This window comes from Vigna unguiculata, chromosome 1 (assembly GCF_004118075.2).
Source record: "Vigna unguiculata cultivar IT97K-499-35 chromosome 1, ASM411807v1, whole genome shotgun sequence".
Classification (NCBI taxonomy): Eukaryota; Viridiplantae; Streptophyta; class Magnoliopsida; order Fabales; family Fabaceae; genus Vigna; species Vigna unguiculata.
This window is the reverse complement of record NC_040279.1, coordinates 20985847-21007830: the sequence shown is the minus strand read 5'-3', so window position 1 is coordinate 21007830 and position 21984 is coordinate 20985847. Positions and strand designations below refer to the sequence as shown.

The window sequence follows — 21984 nt, the reverse complement described above, 5'->3', positions numbered from 1 at the left end:
TTAACATCTAATTAAAATTAATTTATAATAATAAAAATAATTTTATCACTTTATAAATATATTACCTTTTAGTTCTTTTAAATTTTACTTTGTTAATTAAATCACTCAAAAACTCTCTTAATTTTTCATTCTATTCTTATTAATCTAAACTTTGATAAAAGATATGAGAAAATAAAGATTCATTCTAGAGAAAAGTATTATATGAAATTAATTTTCTATTGGTAAGTAGTATAGTATCCAAATTTTTAGCAAGTTAAACATTTATTAATTATTAACTAAGAAAGATTAACAATATACTTTTTAATACATTCTTTCTGATACATTTTTCTTTTTAAAAAAATAAACCCTCTAAAATGATGATGTTATAATCGGATTTCTCCTGTGAAATTAAAGGTAAACTTTAGACAACATAATGCATAGTTATAATTATTAATTGTAAAATTAAAGAACTAACAATTTTGAATATGCATTTACGGACTTGATTTCCTATCATTTTGACTTTTTAAAATTTAGCTAGAAACAAGTGACCTATGTGACTGGTTTTACCTTTAACAGCAAATTTAATGTATAAATAAGAGTAAATTTTTAACAAAACATAAAGAAAAAAAAAAAAAAACCTCTTTCATTTCTTTGTGTAGTCTGCTTTCAAGAGTAAACTAGTTTGGTTGGAAATAACCAAGCATCAATTTCTTCAGAAGAGATCACGGCTTAAGCTTTAAAAGTGTGCTTGAACAACAAAGTAAATAATACGTACGTTTATATGCTAGAATTGTAGCAAAAGCACATAACTCAAGTGTATTAAACTATTAAAATCCATTATATTATTAAATTTTCAATCAACAAGTATAACTATTTTATCTCCTGAAGTGCACATTTTAAAGAAACCAAATCATTTAGAATCAACGACCAAGAAATCAATAATAACCAGAGAAAACGTACGTATAACAAGAAAAATTCGCCAATCTCTTAAGTTTTTCAAGACTCAAGTTTGATTGTAACCATTTACCACACGCACTTCTTAGAAAGCTGCTATGGGTCTAGAATATAATTCAAAGGATAATCAAGTTCCACCATTCACATCAACATCCACTTTTCATGGTAATTGTATAATTAGGTCAGAAATTGAAAATAGTTAACCCATTAAATTATTGAAATTGTTTTACTATTTACATGAGGAAAAGGGTTAGTGCTATTTTTCCAGAGGACATGACTCGAGTGGAGACAAACTTGTGATTATGTACAAGAGGGTCAGCAAAAGCAGCATGCTTTTTTCTTTTCGTTTTTTTTTTTTTCTTTTTGAGGTAAACTAGTATTTCAGTTGATGTCAAAGTACCTTGGATCTTCAGGGAAATGGTATTCCACGTTCAACTGCCAAACAAACCACAACAGAACTTGTCACATACAAGAAATGCAAACACATAGATTCCAAATTGCATAACACACAAACCAAGACATCAATCATATTCTGCCTGCAACTACAGGAATCAAAACAACATGTAACATAACTCTGTTCAACCTTATAGATAAAAGGGAAATGATTAGACATTTTTAATGAATTTATCATCCAAGCATGGTTTCAATCAAAATCATGGGACAAAGATTCAAATTTATATGCCTCCTAGAAAACATGACCACTCACATCAATGAGCCAGATTGGTTAGCATTGAAAAACACAAGAATTAACTTGCATCTTTAATGTTACACTACACTGGTTTCTGTTCTGGGGGCACGTTTTGGACAAATAACTTGATTTAACATCTCTACAATAAGAGCTTATGTCACAAGCGCTTAATCCCCAAAAGCCTATTTTGATAGGTTAAGCTTACAAAAGTGAGTTTGTGACCCCCCTTTTAGCTCTTTTTAACTTATTGATAAACCACTTATAAAAGTTTTCCCAAACTCTTTCTTGAAGTAATTTCCAAGTGTCAATTTTGAGCAACAAACAACACCCAAGAAGTACAAAGAACAAAACATAAGAATAGTAACGATAAAAATGAACCAGAGAAAAAGTAAGCAAAAAAATTTCCACACAAGTAATCTGAAGCCATATTGCTTTTCCACACAATCAAGTAAGAGAACCACAAGACATGCACATACCTTGCCCTCATCAGCATCTGAATGACGTTGAGGGAACACAACCCTCAAATCATTACATAAGTAGAATCTTCGCTCCCCTTCCAAGTTTAATCCAGATTTTTCTTTAAGAGAAGCATGTTTGCTTTTTTGAGCAGATCTATTGGTCTTCTTAGGAAAAGGGCAAATAAAGCGAAGGTGGAGAGCATAGCGAAGTGGACCACCACTACTACAATTGTCCTTCACCTTTGAACAGGAATTTGGTGATTTCCTTGATCCATCACATGTTTTATCCCAACAATCCTTTCTTTCATTCCTCTCACATTTATCACCAATATATTCAAAGTCAGGTTTTGCTGCAGAAGGAACTCCAACCATTTTTGTGTTTGAAGACTCCTCTTTGTTCATTAAACTCAACAAGCTACAGCCCTTTCCATTTCCCTGATTAGTAGATTTCGTTTTATTTACAACATTAACTGCATCTCCATGCATCACTTCTCCTTCACATGCAATGTCATCATTCTTTTGCATTGGTGCAATCCCCTTATCAATCCAACTTCCGAAACCAGGTGATCTCTGTTTCAACTGAGGGGAAATGGACCCGGAAGATTCAAGGGTCACTTTCTGCCGCAAGAATGTCTACACCATATATAACAAGAAATCAGAAACTGATAATTAAATAACACAGGTTTAAAATATAAACCAAAGTGCACCCATACATTTGGAATTATAGATCAAATGTATGTTTTATTGGAGGACATACATGAACTGATTAAATGTGAGTACATGAAATATGAAAAAATTATCAAGAATTCCATTTTACAATGACAAAGACGTCTGGGTTAAGTGAAAACAATATCAACATTCTGTAAAAGCAGGAATGGTAAAAACATTTTCTCAAACAAAAGTCCCTTGAGCTGTATTTGAATATCTTATAGTAAGTGGAATAAAATGGAATCAGAGAGGAATAATTTACGGACAAAACTTACATTTTATATAATAGTTATAGTTAGTTTTATTCTCCAATCAAATTTGGAGTTTCACTTTAAGAATAACCTTACCATCATATTAAATGAATTACATAATAACTAAGGTGAAACTACACCAACAACAGTTATAGTATAGTATCTTTGTTCTAAATTTACCCAGCCATTATTTGCATGATGGAATGAATAAAAAGGGTTCATCTCATACCTCCAAATTGAAGGTGACGAAGGGCATTGAATGGAAACTAAAGGATGAGGATGAAAAGTAACATTTTTCAAAATTACTTGAGGGTTTGTATGAGATTGCAGAGAGGGCCAGAGGAAATGAAGAGAAAGACAGAAGCAGGGTGGTTTGGATGGTTAGAGGTGAGAGAAAAGTGAGAAAATCGAGAGACAGACGGACCCACATAATCAGAATCCGTGCAAGATTGTGAAGAGCGTGGAAAGTAAGAAGAACCATAACAAAAATCAATTAATAATTGATTATGATGTGCTCTTTTAACTATAGTTCACATTAAAACAACCGCATAATCAACTATGGGATCATTTAATTGATGGTAGAGTTAGTTTATTTCTACTTTTATTCAAATATTCTTTTAATATAATAAATGACACTAATAATGATAAATGAATAATAAAATCTTCAGTCAAAAACTTTCATTTCCACTCTACTTCTCACCTATTTTTCTTCCTTTCTCTTCTCCATTCTTTTACTTTCCCTTTCCACCAAACAAAGCATAATAGAAACTTTAAGAAATCAAATTGGTTCCAAAAAGGATAAAACTAATGGATTTATCATCATTGGGGAACCAATTGGATGCTACCAACAAATGGAGGATCAGTGTAATGTAATGTTTGGAGGGAAAAATGGGCATATACTCTTTAAAAGAAATCTAAGAGGTTCTATATTGATTTAGTTCAATAAATACTTGCCAAAAGTATCAACTTAAACAAGAAGCATTCTATGAACTACAAACAGGTATCCATATCCCCAGCAAAATGTCCAGATCAATTGATGAATCATAGATTCAGCCAGACTGATAAATCTTACTTTGGTACCAATTGGCATGTCACTCAAATCATAGTTGCAAAAGAAAGTGTGAAGTGGAGTCTTTTCTGGATTGCTTAGCACCTGAACAGAGCAATCAAATGTAAGGCCTTTGTTGTGCAAAAAAAGATGCCATTCTGCACAAATATCTTGAAAGTAAAAACTCAAAAATTGAATATGTAAGCAATATTGAAAAATGAGAAGAGAAGAACGAGAATAATTGAAGCACAGCTTATATATTTGTTTTTTGTAGGAATTTGGGAAGGAGTAAAGCAGGCAAAGTACTGATGAGAGTGTACTAAAGTCCATTCCAAATACATCAATCGTTTCCCTTTCCTTCCACCTAAAACATTCTCACCCACAGGCATAAATGAAGAAATACATAATATATATATATATATATATATATATAACACATAAAACATCCATTTTCTAGACACCACAAATAAAAATAAATTCTTGCACCAAATTTATATAACATTGCAAACATACTGTGAGACCAGTCCAGTTAAACGGACTAACCTGCACAAGCCCACATTTGAGTGGAACTAAATTTAACTGGCCCATGCAGTATAAGAAACCAGTGGGCAAAACAACATTTTCTTTTATTCTCAATGATATTTCTTTTTCTAAAACAATAATAATAATTAACTTAGAACATGGATTGTACAAAACAAAATGGTCATTTCTTAAAAGAAAATAACATTTATGCAGAGATGAAGACAAAAAAGTTGATCCACAAACAAAACCATTAACCCACATAGGCTCACAACTAAACGGATTAAGAATTTGCAGACCCAAGTCTGTGCAGCCTTGTGAGCTATGTGAACAGCTCTGAGCTATTGACAGTTCCATACACAGCTTTTTATTTATTAACAATACATATTTTACCTCCCTTAATGTTAAGGGTACCACAACATTCCTGCATATATAAATTGAAGGCTCTAAAAAGTTGTGAATCATCAGAAGGATATAAATTGAAGGCTCATGAGAAGAAGGCACTCAGATAGAGGGGTTAAAACTTATAACAGCAAAACTAGCATATCAATACCAGTTGAATCCGTCCCTTCACTGGTATACGCAATCGGCTTTTTACAAGTTGTGAATCATCATTTCTGACCCCTGGTTTCAGAAATTGGCCTCCAAACTTGCTTGAAGAGGAATTGCCTGCAAGATCTATTGATGCATAATATAGCAAATAGCAATCTCCATCCACGCTAGTAACAGAAAATGGAAGCTTCTGTGATTTAGGAGAAAAGCTTCCACCAGTAATGCTTAGCACAGCAAGAAAACCATCAATTTTCTACATGTAGTAAACACAAACAAACAACCACAGGTCAGTTGTCGAAAACTTTACACTGCACTGAAGTTTAGAATCATGAACAAGAGCAATTACAGTATTGTAATTAGCATAGAGCCAGACCTTACTACAGTTTCCAGATAAGAATCGTCCAGATAAAAGAGACTCCTCAAATGAACCAACTAAAGACCTCCTGACAGAAAGCCCACTCAAACTTCTAGTAAATCTCATGGAGTGAGAGGTGGGACCTGAATCTCGAGATAGTGACCAATTCATGTCACCAATATCATCCAGAGAAGATGGACAGAAATCTTTGCATAAGAATTCAACATCATCAAAAGATTTACATGCAACTCCAGAATCATCATCCTTATGATTTAACATAAGGCATGAGTTAGAATTGTCAAGTGATTTTTCTATACTCCTCCTTGCAGTTATATTGCAATTCTTTATCTCTTCGACAACTTTCCTACATCCACCAATAGCTTTTATTCTTTCAGAAAATTTAGGACCAAGAGGTGACATGGAAAGAGGAGAGCTCACGCTTTTAGGAGACACAGATATTATGCCACTTTGAGGCCTAATCTGACTCGATTCACTAAAGTGATCAATTCCTGCTGTGGGTGAACTACAATGAGACAGTAGTCCTGTATTGTCCTTCAAAGGATCATCAGATTGGAAAAGAGATTCTGTACTGTGCGGCTCAGTTTTTTGCTCAAAGCAACTTCTGAAGGACCAAGAAGACATTGTAGTGCTTTTACTTCCAATATTTGCCTTCTTATTATCTTGTGCCATAGAATTACTGACATTTTCATTCCTTACAAGGGAGTCAGCCGCATTATTTCTGCGGCCAATGTCAAGGTGATCACCTTTAAAGTGACTTGGGGAGAGCATACTGCTCAACGGAGATAAAAGTCGCTTCCTGACCAATGAACTAGCAGATTCAGTGTCATTGGCTGGGAAATTAGTAAAAACAGAAGAATGAAGATTTGTAGCTGGAACATCAGCCAAACCATCAATTGAAGTATTAGTTCTGCCTGATTCAAAACCAACAACCCTTGAAGCAGGAATGTGAACATTGCGTCCAGTTTTTGAAGCAAAAGGAGTATTTCTATCTGTTGAACCAATCTTCAAACTGTAGACATTTGAAGCAACTTCCATGGCTCCTCTATAAAACGTATTATCAGAAACATTTGAAGTTTCTAATGAGGCATTCTTCGGGAAATCGTCAAAAGAAGATCCTAGAGTACATGCAGCCAACCCACCTGTGTTAACAGTTACACTGCTCATGCTGCTTATAGCAGATGGACTCACATCAGAAAACTGAGGTGAGCTATTTAAAGCTGCCCCCATAAGTGCAACATTTTCAGCTGATTCATTTGGGGGTATCTGGGGCAAGCCCATCACAGATATTCAATTCAGTAACCTGGATCTTAAGATCTTCTTGAAGAGATGAAAAATTACTTTGAAATTACCAATGTGATCCCTCGGGAAGGTCTCAAATGATCATTTCACTGTTTCCCCTACTAACAGACGATCATGGCATGACATTCAACCATCAACTAAGAACTACAGTCCTAGCCTCCCTCCTAACCAATTACACTATTCAATAACACATGCTAACCTCCTAGATCCTACAACTACAACTGGAATCGGATAATCCAAATCAATTAATTCAAAACCTATAAGAAATTCCAAGTTCCAACTATGTCATGTGTCCATCAGCGGCATCCACATTTGATGCATTACAATCATCATTTCCTTAGCAGGGCATATGGAGAAAGTCCAGGACATCAGGATATACATCCAAGAACTGCAACATGAACATATCTCTCGACCTCCATACTGGCAGCAGATGAATCCCAAACAATTCATGGTACATAACAATTCAGTTTCTATGCCTGATACAAAATTTGATCAAATACATGAGATCCCTCTGCAAGCAAAGCCACAAGAAACAGCAACTAAAAACACAAATACATAGTTCAAGATCTTCCCAAGCTCCCCACGCCATTTCATATTCATCTTTATTTTCACTTAACGAAAGAGTCACATTAAAAGGAAAAAGAAAAATTAACTTCATTTGTTAATCCTTGGGAGATGACTTGACTGAATTTCATCTATCACAATAGGGTGGTAAGGAAACTGAGAGAAAATAAAGTTGAAAATACATCAGATAAACAAATAATAAAAGTTTAATAAATCATCCACCTGAGCCTATTATCAAGCTGAACTAAGAGTAATCAATGCCCATATACAGAAGGTTTCTTCATGAAATATCAACATGAAAAGAAAAAGGAAAATCTTTTACCAAAAGAAAATAAAAATGCAGACTTGCGATGCACACATTCACGGCAAACCCACAAAGCTTTTGTGTTGTCATCTCCCACAAGCAACTTGTTATTTTATTTTAAAAAAATTATTTTATTTTATTCTCTTTAAGCTGTTCTAGAGCAGAACCTTACAGAACCGAAACCCCCAAAATACAGTTTTTTGATACCCATAAACCCCAGAAGAACAAAAATAAAAAAAACTGAGAAAAATCAAACCCAAGTCCAAAAAGATCAAGATGATCAAGATAGAAAAAAAAAATCAAAAAACGCACCAATGAAGGCTGATAACAGAAGAGTGCAAGAGATAAATCATATCAATAACCTTCTGCAATTCCACCTATAGATCAAATGATAACAAGAATCACCCCACAAGAATAAAAGATTAAGCAGAAGGGTGTCCCCAAAAAATGAAAAATAGATCTTTTCGAAATAGGAATTGCAGAAGGTGAAAACGAAGATGAGAAGGGGGTGTTAGGTGTTGGATTTGGGGTGTGGAGTTGAAGGAAGACCCATGTGTTTGTGTGTGTCCACAACAGCCTGAGACTCTGTCTCATCCCATGTCTATGTTTATAAATACCAAAATTCACAAAGTTTAGCCTCATCCTTTCCACCGCAGCCATAAGCATGCTTTACCTTAACAAATTTTATGCAACTACATCATTATTTGTGAAAAATTAACTTTTATATACAGCTTTTCTTCTCAGATAAATAAAATAATCGGTGTGAAAACAATATTAATACTGAATTGGAATTCGAATAAAGTTTAAATATTTTTTTCTAATTAAAATGAAAATAAAAATTATTCTTTTTCTTTTTTAATTATAGACTAGTTTAATTTTTTATTTTTAGAAATATAAAATATTAATTTTCAATAACATTGGAATATATATATATATATATATATATATATATATATATATATATATATATATATATATATATTGTTCAACAAATAAGATAAGTTAGGCACAAGCGTCACCTTACCATGTAGTCCGCTATCTTTTCAGTTGGCCTCTTCCCGGTCGATACATGTCAGCTTGAACCTAGGAGGGGTTACCTGCAGAAGAGTCTCCGAAGCTCAAGTAAGTCAAAGTTCTCAGGGAGTCAAATCAGTGATTAATAAATGCGTACCTTTAATTGCTGGGGTCCACGTATATTTATAGAGCATTAATGATGTCTGACCATCTCATGGACTGGGCTTTGACTTGGGCTCTAACTTGGGCTATGAGTGGGCCTGGGCCCTAACCCAGGCCCTTAAGGTTTATTGAACGCGGGGGCTTCTATCATACTGAGTTCATTGGAGTGGTCGGCCTAGGCTCTAATCTTACCGGATATGCTGGCGTAGTCGGTCTAGGCCGGTTACTTGTCTTGATGGCTTATGTTGGTGGTATGAGGTGCAGGTTGTTCCTTTAGATGTTTAGTTTAGGTTAAAACCGGTACAAGTTTAGGCTAACTCGGCCAAGGCTGGAAACTTGGCTGCCTTGATATACACGTTGTTTACTTATTTGGTCGAGTTTGGCCAGGTGTGGTACATATATATATATATATATATATATATATATATATATATATATGTACACAGTATGATCTACCGATGTCTTTATCCAGACTCTCGGTCAGGCGGTTCAAGGAAAAGTGGTCGAAGGCCCACTACAGGTGGATAATCCTGTGGGTTGTTGATGTGACAAATTATCCAGAATGATTTTAGGAAGCTCACGATCGGAGCAGCTATAGCCGTCTGTGACAGTGGAACATTGTCGTCATAACATAATAATGAGGCTTCGACAGCACGTCCTTCGATCGGGCGGCTGCATCAAAACTAAATCTGTAAATTAAAGTAATACAAGTCAATAATCAAATTTAAAAAGCAATTAGGTCGTGACTAAGAAAACCCTACTCACAGGCCCATGTCAAATCCTATAAATAGAAACTCAAAATGAGTTGGTAAGTACATTTACTTCACATTTATTACAACATTAATTACATTCACCCGAATGGACTTTAACTAACTTAAGTATCGGAGCTCTGTCGAGAGGATAAGGACTAATTTAACATTTTAGATAGATGGTAAGTTTCTATACCCAAAACAATATATATATATATATATATATATATATATATATATATATATATATATATATATATATATATATAAACATTAAAGTTTTCTTTTGATTTAACTTAATAGAAACATATTTAATCATATAATAAATAATACAACATAAAAGAGTTGGTGTACGTAGGATAATTTTTGTAAGAAAAACAAAAGGCAATGTTCCATAACTAATCCAGTCCAATAATTTTACATTTAAAGAAAAAAGAAATTAAGGTTTTGCATACTCTTAAAATTTATTAAGTAATTTGCCTTACTCTAGGAATCAAATGGTATTTTCCCACATGTTAAAAAAAAAAAATTATTAAAAGCTTCCATACATAAATGCACAATTGAAAAATGATTAGGATACCTAAAAGCTAATATTTTGTTCTGAAAGAAGATAACCTATAGAACAATATAGATTTTTATCTAAACTAGACTCTTTTAATTAATTTATATTAGCATATTTTATCCCTGCATACAGTCAGGTTTCATGTGTTATGTTGTGGCTATGGATTTTTTTTCGTCTTTTTATTGAATATATATTTTTTATCTTCTTTGATATTAATTTTTGCCAGTTAGCTTTTGCAGCCTTTGTTTTTTAGTATTGACCCTTGAAGATCGCAGAAGTAGTTTTAGTTTCTAGAATTTGAAATTCTCTTTGAACTGATTTGATTTAATTTTCATTTTTTTTTTCATTACAAACTATTCACATTCATAATTTAATAAGTGTTTTAATTATTTATTTTTTAGTGAAATCTAATAAAAGATTAATATTTTGTTAATGGTGAAAAGTGCTCAGTAAGTTTTAAATTTAACCATGCCATTGATTAAGATTTTGTTACTAATAAAAAATATTAATGACTAAAGTTGACCAAGTTGAAAGATTAAAATATTTTGAGGAGTCCAATCCAAATGGTCATCTCTTCTAAACCAAGGGGACAGTACCAGGGTTCTGTGAACTGAATTGGACTTTAAGATGTTTTAGTACTTTTGTCTGTATTTTTTTTTATCAAATCACATTATTGTTGATGTCGGTTCTGTTCTTCTTTTATCTAACTTGTGATTAAATAAAGTAATAAGGCTATAAAAGATAAGATAGGATGAAGTAAAATGATGCAATAAAATGAAATTATCATGTTATTTTATAAAATGTAATAAATAACAAAGAAAATAATATATTAATGTGTTTTTTATCTTTAAATTAAAACGACAAATTATTGTTAATTTGCACAGATGATAACGACTTACCTTTTAACCAAATGGTATACACTAAATAAACAATGTAAAAGGATAAATATAACCTCAAATTGTAAATATTCCTACTCATTAAAAAAAATACTTATTTTTGTAATATCTAATTATTATTTAAGATAAGTTCTAATTAAATGGTTAAAATTTTATAAATAGGAATTGTGATGAATGTTTAGGAAAAGTCTTAAATAAATTTTAAATAATAAATGTTTGTATAACATAGTATGTATATTATTGTCAGCTTTTAAAAGCTAAAAAATTATTTATGATGTAAACTAAGTGCAATTAAGAATTTTTAATTAGACTTGTTAAATCCAAATAAATTAAGGAGTGTGAATAATAGAAAACAAAGATGAAAAAATGAGTTTGAAAGAGAATATTATCACTTACTTTATCACATTATATATATATATATATATATATATATATATATATATATATATATATATATTCATAAATTCTTTTGAACAATTTTGAAATTCTACATAATACTTTTAGAAATAAAAATAAAATATAAAAAATTAAAGCCTAACAAATGCATAATTATAATAAATAAGAATAATATCACTTTTTTTAAAAAAACACTCTAGAAGAAACATATGGTGTGCAAATTATGTCGTTGTCAAGTTTTTCTTTAATAAAATATTTGTCCACTTCAATATGTTTGATTTTATCATGTTGATGGATCCTTTACCACACATGATGCATATAAGCTCTCCTTAAAAGAGTTACAATAAACATGACTAAAGGGGATGTTTCTAATCCTTCTACTATTTCTTTTTTAAGTATTTCATTGTGTTGAGTTTCCCTAAGTTGGGTTAGTTGACTTGACCTTAGTTAACTTGTTGACCTTTTATTAGGATTGACTTGTTGACTAGAATTTATTTGACCTAAGTTAGCATGTTGACTTATTTTTCTTTGTTTGTTTTGTAGGTTGAGCTTAATTAGGAGAGGATGCACACTAATTAGAGTGGATAAGAGCACGCCTACATAGCAAGACCAAGGTGATACATAATATGTGGAGGAGAGAGGAAAACATAAAGCAACATGTACCACCATGGTACATGTACCTTGGTCATCCAAGCATGTAGAGGAGGCAGAATCATCCTTGGAGTTCACAATCCCACACTAAAATGTGTCTCATTCTTGACCTAGTTTCTAGAAGCTAGGGTTTCTTATTTGTAGAACCACCCTTGTACAATTTTCCTTAGCAAAGAGACTCCTAAAACTCACCTATTTGAGGAGCTCTCTTGGTCTTGTAAAAGGGTTGATCATTTAAAGTTATAAACTATATTGTGTTCAATCATTTGGTGTGTGATTCCTCCTTTAGAGTGAAGCTTCTCCTTGCCTTATCTTGGTCAAGCTCGAATGGAACCTCACCAGTTATCTTAAGGGTTGGATAACCTTTGACCCCTTTCCAAGTGGCATGCTCCCTTTCTCCCATTATCATTTTACGTCTTTCCATTTTCTACTTATTTGCTCTCTTATTTTGTTTTCTTCGTTAAATCAATCCCTCCCTTCTTTAGAACCTCTTGAAGTGAACCTTCACATCTAGATAGCTTGCTATCTTAATGTCTAGTGGGAATCTTCAGTGGCGGAACTTGGACAAAAAATTTAAGGGCGCCAAATTAAATTTGTTGCATATAATTTTTTTTAGTTAGAATTTTTTTTTTCATTTTTTCTCTTCATTTCTTTAGCTTAAAACAAGCACACATAATAGTAGAATTAAAAAAAATATGACTATCATTTGTTATTATATCATGCTATTATATCATGATATAAACCATGAATACCATTTTGATAAGCCCTTCGTACTTCATCAATTTGATTTGGTGGGCATTTTCAAATTTGAGGACGTTTTTTCCTGGATCGTGTTCTAATGAATTGTTAAATTCATTATATGTAACCCTAGGAAATTTAGAGATTTGTTTTTCATTATCTTGAATTCTTGGTTCTCATGAAATTTCTTAAGTTTAGTTAATGTAGATGTTTTTTTTTCATCTTTATCACAAACCTTCCTCTTTCCAAAAATAATCAATTCTTTTACTTTTTATCATAATCTTTCTAATATAAATTGATCGCCACTCACCTATTTAGAAAAAGAAAATTTGTATTCACAAATCACAATTATCACAATGCAAAACATAACAAAATTTATATAACTTTAATTAAATAAGCAACACTATATAAATTCAAAACTTTAAAAAATTTTACCATAGGCAGTAGAAAACATAAAATCCCTAAATTTCATAATTAAGGGTTATAATAATTTGGGAAAAATTATAATTGAGGTTCATACAAATTTCATAAAACAATCTCTAAAATCAAAATTAGGGATTATACTCATTTGGAATAAACTTAATTTGGGAGAAACATTCTAAAAAGAATCGTAAATTTAACATATATAAATTATAATAAGATACTAACCTTGATATGTGAGAGATTATCCGAGAATGTACACTTCAATCTCAATCTATGTGTTCTCCAATCTCTATTTTCTAATCTATTTCTTTGTATTTATTTCTTTTCACACATTTTCATGATAATTTACATTATGGAAAGTTCTTATAGATAGAAAAAAAAACTCTAATCTCTTTTGTAAATCAATGTCTCTATTAAACTTTTTATTTTATCTTTTATTATATTTTTTCATAATATAAACTTAATATAAATAATATATAAATATAATTTTAAAAAATAAATAAATATATATAAAAAATAAATTTCAAAACTTTTGGGGGAGCCGTGGCTCCCCCCTTTCATTGAGTAGGTCCGCCGTTGGAAATCTTCACTAGGTTTTCTTAATGAACTCCACACCATATTTGAAAAAACATAAAATGAACATACATCACATGTTGTATTGGATTATGGGCTATGCTAATTATATATATGCTATCACAATATAGCTTCATAGCTCCATCCCATTTTATCTTCAAGTCTTCCAGTATAATTTTTAGCCACAATAACTCAATATCCCTTGAGCCATTGCTCAAAATTATGCTTCACCACTAGATCTGACTACCACACTTTGTTTTTTACTCTTCCAAGTTACCATATTTCCACCAAGGAAAGTGCAATAACCGGTAGCCAGTCTTCTATATCAACAATTGAACTTGCATAATCAATATCAATATATGCTTCAAGACTGACATTCTTGTTTCTTCTTATCAAAGATCCTTTTCCTGATGTCCCTTTCAGATACTAAACAATCCTAAGAGCAACTTGTAAATGAGTTCTTATTGGTTCTTTGGTTGATGCATAAACTAACTTACTAAACTCGCAACAAAATTAATATTAGGTTTGAGAGAGATAAATAACTAAGTCTTCTTGAAAGTCTTTGATACATTTCTTTATCAACAACCATATCATCCTCTTCATTTCCCATATCAACAATTGTGCTCATTGGTTTGCGAGCCATTTTACCTATTTTTGCAACATATTAGTAATACACTTTTATTAGAGATATAAAAATCCCTTTCATGGTGTAAGAAACTTCAATTCTTAAGAAATATTTCAATTTTTCCAAGTCTTAATTACAAATTCTTTGGTAAGACATTGACTCAATCTTTGTTGTTCATGTTCACCATTACTAGTCATGTAACATCTCAAGATTATAATACCCTATTTTCAATATTGTAACACCTAAATTTCTACAATACCGTAATTTTCATATACAATGTATTAAAATTATATTTTAAGTTTATTGTTTCATAAGAGAAATATATATATATATATATATATATATATATATATATATATATAAATTAGTTAATGTTTTCTTTCATTAAAATGATAATAATATTAGTATAAAAGAAATTTTGATGAATTATATATTTAAAAAATTAGTGTTAACAATTAAAATAATAGTAGTAATAGTATTATAAAAGAACAAAATAAAAGTAAATAAATAAATAAATATATATATATATATATATATATATATATATATATATATAAAAGTGTGAGTGTGTGTGTTTTTTTTAATAGAAGATACGTGTTATAAATATTTATTATAACTAAATCTATATATTATATCATTACAATGTTATTATTAAAATAATATAAATAGGGGAGACTTACAAAACAATCCATACTATTATACTATAATAAGTAATAGATAAGGTTTCACATGATCTTAATCCATCTATCAATCAATGAAAAAAATATATAGAATGAGAAGTTTATTATGGATGTAATTAGAACACTCTTTGGTGAAATTTGGTTAAAACTAAACCAATAGTAATCATTATGTTGGGTGTTATAAATAGGAGAAAATAGGTGAAGGTATGGGCGAATAACATTTAACACTACAAGAAAATGTTTTGTTAGTAACCTATTTTAGTGACTAAAAGTTCTTAGTCATTATAGTGACCAATTTAGATACCAATTTACAAAATTAAAATTTATTGGTTACTAAAATAGTCACTAATATAAACAAAAAATTATAATTGGTCACTAAATTTGTCACTAATTAATTAGAGAGCAATTTAGTAACTAAGTTATTTTGATAGCCAAAATTTAGGTAGCTAATTTTTAGTGACCAGTTTTGTTTGGTAGCCAAAACTATGGTAGCTAATTTTAAAAACTAATTTAGTTACCAATTATAATTTTTTATTCACAATAATAACTATTTTAGTAACCAATAATTTTTTTACTTTGTAAACTTGTATCTAAATTAGTAATTATAGTAACTAACAACTTTTGGTCACTAAAATTAGTTACTAATGAAGCATTTTCTTGTAGTGTAAGAAAAAAAAATATCTATCAAAGTTTCAATACAGTCATGTTATATTTTCCACAATAACAAAGATAAAGGGAAGAGACATTTACTATTTCCATTTGCAATTTTTTTTCTTTACTTACTTATTTCATGCTATTTATTGTGTGATGTCACCGACTCTATCCTATTTTCTTTACTTACTTATTGTTGCTATTTTATAGTGTAGGGTATTTCTAACCCCATTCTATTAAACTATCACATATTATCTCTAAATAATGTTCTTTATAAATAAATATGTTTGATGTATATTTATAATATTATTAATGACATTGCATTATATATTTAATTTTAATATATATATATATATTATTATTATCTTATATCATATAAATAATATTATATTATTCATCTAAATATACCTTACTATATCACGATCCATTATTAATTATTACTTGTGATATTTGTGATATACGTGTTGAATTGCATAATAGTAAATAATGAAATTTTGTTTGGTTTATTAATATGTAATGTTAAAAATAAATAAATAAAGTACTAAACACGTTTTTTTAGATTTATTTCTAAAAAACGGTAAAGGATAACATTATAACAATAGTCACTAATAGAAATAATCAAGTTTAAATTAAATATTAGTCAGAGATTTTACCTTTGGGATTTAAATGAGTAAGTTTTATTCAAAACAAAATGTCTTTGAATTATTGCTATTGGCCATAAAAGTCATTTATTTTGACTAGGCATTACAAAAATGATTTACAACTTCTCTATTAGAAAAAAATCATATGTATGAATATAAATGTTGGGTTTTACTTCATATTATCTTTACACTATTTGTCTCATTTCCCTATTTTATGTTTGTATATTAAAAAAATTGAAAATCTCACTTTTAGCATATGGACATTCCGATCATACAAAATTCCTTCACTACGAACATTATAGCCTCTTTTCCAAGAAATGCCTTGCAAACTAATGTGGTGAACAACTCGGTGACTTTCTAAGGATCATGAAGCTCAGTACTCACTTTTTTTCACGACTCCAGACATCCTCATTTTCATTCAAGGACCTATAATGGTCACCTTCTTTATACCCCGCAGGTTCACGCTAACCCTTTGGTTAACTTATTTCCTCCTACCGACTAAAGTTCAGTATTGTGTAACTGAGTAAGAAGGAAAAGTGAATAAATAAAATCTCATCTTATCCCAATATAAAAAATGTAGGATGTAAATTATATGATGAAAATCATGACACGTAGCAAGTATTATGAAATTATATAAAATTGATGTAATGTTCGGTGTCACGTTATAATATATAGACTTATATGTATTTTTGGATTTTCCAATGCCTATTCACAACTGTAAATTTTTGGAAGATTTTAAAAACAGTCAAAACAACAAACCGAGTTATTTTGGACCCCAGACAAATAAAAATAGACACAATGAGGGAAAACCTTATAATCGCTCTCAATGGAGATCTCAACCCAACCAATCTTCTTCGGGAAATTCTAGTAGACATGGGAGTAATCAAATTACATGCTTCAAGTGCGGACAAAATCATTATACTAAAGATTGTCATCTTAAGGGACTATTTTGTTTCAGATATGGAAAGCCTGGTCATGTATTCTATGAGTGTGGACAACAAAAGCCACATTTCAATCCTACTGCACCAAAGATAAGACACTACCACAAAAATGGCTTTTGACGTCGGCTATTTTAGACTTTTGACATCTGAATAAACTTCAACGTCATATCAGGAAATGTCAATTTGACGTCGGTGTCGAAACCCGACGTTCAAGAATATTGGTTACCATAGAGTCTAACGTCCTTTTTCTCCTATGCACTTGAGAACCATTTTAGCGAGGTGCTTTTGTAGTTTCAATGAAACCATTTTTACTAGAGAAATCCATGAAGGAAAGAAGAAGAGAAGAAAATAACAAAGATGCACGAGAAGCAGAAAATAGAAAGAAAAAAAAAGGAAATGAAGAAACGATTAAATGAGAAAAAACTTCTTATATTGATAAAGGGAACAACTTGTCTCTTTTTTCACAAAAAGAAAGCACAACATATAGAAAAAGGAAAGGCTAAAGGGGCACAACAACTTAAGGGAAAAACAACAAACAGGTGGTATGCGAAGATGGAATAGGTGACACGTAGCGATGAGTGCATAATTTATCAGTTTGTGTTCCATGATTACTTTTCATGTTGACTTTCACGTTAGGGTTCCATGAACGAAGTTGCCACCGCTGAGTAGAGGACGCCGCTGTCGCGTCGCTCCAAACGCACTTACACGAAAACAAATAGTGAAAAACGAAAAAAATTACAACCAAAGCACCTAAACAACCTGTATCTGAGTTAAATGAAGCAAAACTCACCTTATTTCGTTGTCGCACACGTTGTCGTCGCTGCTGGAGAAGGAAAACGAATGAACAATGGAAGAAAAAGGGTCTGGCACAAAGTTATAAAACACATTTGAAGTCTGACATTGTAGGGGTCGACGTTATTTTGAAAATTGACATCGGAAGGGGTGGAAAGCCGATGTCCCTTGATGTCATGTGTAATGTGGGCTAACGTTAAAATGGCTATGACGTCTATTGTAGGTCAAGCCGATGTTAATTTTGACATTGTGGGCTGACGTTAAAATGGTGACGTTAAAGGCCTATTTTGCACTAGTGAGACCTACTAAAGTTGGGAGAGTTTACACCATATGGAACTGAAGTTGCTCAAAATCATGATCTGATTCAGGGTATGTGTTTTATTAAAGGCAAAACTTTAAATGTAGTGTATGATTCAGATGCAACTCACTCATTCATTTCTAATAAATGTGTTCAACACCTTGCCTTGTCTATATCCATTCTAGACACTATTTTGGTTGTGTCAACTCCCACAAATAGGTATGTAATTACCAATAAAGTTTGTTTAGATTGTCTTCTATTCATTGAAAATAGAATTTTTTTTGTAAATTTATTATGTTTACCTTTGTCTCAATTAGATGTGATCTTAGGTATGAATTGGTTATCTTCCAATCAAGTCCTTTTGAACTATGCAGAAAAATCAATAATATTCCCATAATCTGAGGATTTTTTTATTTCATCTACCAATTCAGTGAATGAATCTTTAAAGAACAAAATTCAAGGATATTTTTATTGTCTTTCATGAAAATAAACGAGGAATTTGATTTGAAAAATATAGTTGTTGCTCAAAATTTCCTGAAGTCTTTCCTAGTGATATTCCTAGTTTGTCACCCAAAAGAGAAATTGAATTTTCAATAGATATGATTCCAAGAACTGGACCAATTTCTATCGTGCCATATAGGATGTCACCCTCTGAATTGGCAGAACTGAAGAAAAAATTAGAAGAGTTACTTGACAAACAATTCATCTGTCCTAGTGTTTGGGAGCCCCAATTTTGTTAGTTAAGAACAAAGATGAAAGTTTTAGGTTATGTGTGGATTATCGTCAATCAAATAAATTTACCATAAAAAATAAATACCATCATCCTAAAATAGATAACTTGATAGAGCAATTGAGAGAACCCTCTATGTTTTCTAAAATGGATTTTAGGTCACGATATCACTAGATTAGAGTAAAAGTAATAGATATATAGAAAATTGCATTCAGAACTAGGTATGGTCATTATGAGTATTAAGTGATGCCCTTTGGTGTGGCCAATGCTCCTGCAATATATATGAATTATATGAATATAATTTTTCGTCCACTTTTAGATAATTTTTTAGTTGTTTTTATAAATGACATTCTTATTTATTCCAAGGCTCTAGAAGGGCATAAGGAGCACCTTTGGACTGTCTTGCAAATCTTGAAAGACAAGCAATTGTATGGTAAATTGTCCAATGTAAGTTTTAAAAGACTTTCTTAGCCAAGAAGAGGGGGGTTGAATTGGTTATTACTAAAAATTAGGTTCAATTTGATTTTATAAAAATCCTTTACTTTGAATCAGATTGACCAACAAATCAATAAGCAATCTCTATTGGAACATGCATTTTCAACCGATTGAAAACATAGTTAATAGGTTGATTTCATTTAACAGAGAATCACACAGATAGACCAATATGATTCAACAGATTAACACAACTATTCAATAGACCCAAAACTTGGAAAAATCATGTAGAAAACAGAATTGCTTATGAACTCAAAATTTGACAGCACAATTAATCAAGATCAACTTTAATCAGTAGTATCGACAAGGTTACAACTAAAGATGACATCAAGACATCAAAATATTATAAAAAGATTGTTCAAAACGTTTTTCTTGAAAGTTTTTAGCAAAGAACAAACAATGAAAAGAAGATTAAGTAAATATACATAGAATTTTATATTGATTCACTCAAATTTGAGCTACGTTTAGTTTGTTAAGGCAATCTTTGCCTAAATTTGTACCATTTCAAAAGTTTTATAAAATCCAAAAAGATTACACTTTTGGAAAAACAAAACTAAAACAAGACCTTTGAATTCCATAAGAATCTAAATAGGACACAACAAGACTCCCACTTATAGATCTGGAATCACACTAGACAACACCCACAAACTTAAGAAAAACCAAACCTTGATGATGGCTCTCCCTACCCAACCAAAGATCGTTCTTCAAGTCTCTTACACCAAGCAAAACACTTCAAGAATCAAAGAACACCCCACAAACAATTGACTGTAGATCTATGTAGTTTAAAGAGAGTGAATTTTCCAAAGTATTCACATTGATTTTGTGTTAAAAAATTTCAATTGTTATTGATCTATCTGAAAAATCATACTTTATAGTCTGTTTGTTAGCATATTCAATAGATTGGTTTATTTGTTCAATTTGTTAATTTCACTTTACTTAAATGAAATCAGCTTATTGAATGTGTTAATAATAGAATTATAGCAACCAACTAATTAACCTATTAAAAACCCATTTATCATACTAAAAGACTGAAACCAGACATAACATCTATTCTATGTCAAATTGTCTTCATGCTAAGCTCTAATCTTCAAGCTTTAAGATCCTCACGCGTTAGCCAAATTAAGCACACCCAAGTTTGAACAACACATTGTTTCTTCAAGTTTTCATCACTTTATTAAATCTTCATCAATCCTTCATAACCTCATCAAGTCACTATGAAATATCTTTATCAAATCTCCATGCATAAAAGTCATTTGTGTTAACATCTAAGTGTGAATTTTGGTTAGAGGAAGTGAAGTGAAATTCCTAGGACACGTGATTTCCAAAAGAGTGTCAATGGATATCCAACCAAAGTAGAAGTAGTTTTACAATGGGAGCCACTAAAATGAGTGACTAAGATCCGCAATTTTCTTGGTTTGGTAGGATATAAGAGATTCATTAAGGGATTTTCTAAATAGCCATGGCTTTAACCCAACTCACCAAAAAGGGTCAAGCTTTTATGTGGATAGAAAAATGTGAGAATAGTTTTAAAGAACTCAAGAAAAGATTAACCACTTCGCCCGTTTTAGCATTACCTAATCCTACTAGATATTTAGTGATATTTTGTGATGCTTCCAAAATGAGATTAAGATGTTCTTATGCAAGATAGAAGGGTAGTGGCATATGCTTCTAGACAACTAAAAACACATGAGAAAAATGATCCAACCCATGATCTAGAACTAGCTGCCATTGCTTTTGCACTTAAAATATGGAGACATTATGTCTATGGTGGTGAGTTCAAATTTTTTAATGATCGTAATAGTCTCAAATATTTGTTTGATCAAAAGGAGTTAAATATGAAACAAAGAAGATGGATGAAATTTTTGAAAGATTATGATTTTGAATTACATTACCATCCTAGAAAGGTAAATGTAGTGGCAAACGCTTTAAGCAGGAAATATTTGCATGTCTTCTCATTGATGATTTCGAGAAATGAATTTGTTAGAGAAACTTAGAGACATGAATTTTTCAATCACACTAAGCCATGATAGGATGAAATTAAACTCATTAAGATCGCTAATTACTTATAGAAGCAAATCCATGAGGGTCAAGGAAATGATGAATTCATTCAAAGGAAAAAGAATTTGATAGGACAATAGAATGGAGAAAATTTAGGCATTGATAGGGCATGAATTTTGAGATTTAATAATAGAATGTGTAATGGGGAGATTAAAAAAATGATTTTCTGTATAAGCACATAAGAAATAATTAAGCATACATCACGGTACAAC

General features: G+C 31.1%; 1 protein-coding gene across 2 annotated transcripts; it reads right to left on the bottom strand.

Annotated features, from left to right (window-relative positions):
* Window positions 1-1015: 1015 nt before the first annotated feature.
* Window positions 1016-8349, bottom strand: LOC114176261. 2 transcript variants are annotated; one of them, XM_028061242.1, is made up of 6 exons: window positions 8013-8349; window positions 5531-7308; window positions 5159-5410; window positions 4111-4191; window positions 2098-2712; window positions 1016-1368 (listed from the first exon to the last, which is right to left on the bottom strand). In XM_028061242.1, exons 2-6 carry the CDS (start codon window positions 6809-6811, stop codon window positions 1315-1317), a joined length of 2283 nt encoding a protein of 760 aa, XP_027917043.1. In that variant the 5' UTR covers window positions 6812-7308; window positions 8013-8349; the 3' UTR covers window positions 1016-1314. The 2 variants fall into 2 exon arrangements, with proteins under 2 accessions (XP_027917043.1, XP_027917050.1); XM_028061249.1 differs by having other exon boundaries at window positions 8063-8349.
* Window positions 8350-21984: the final 13635 nt, after the last annotated feature.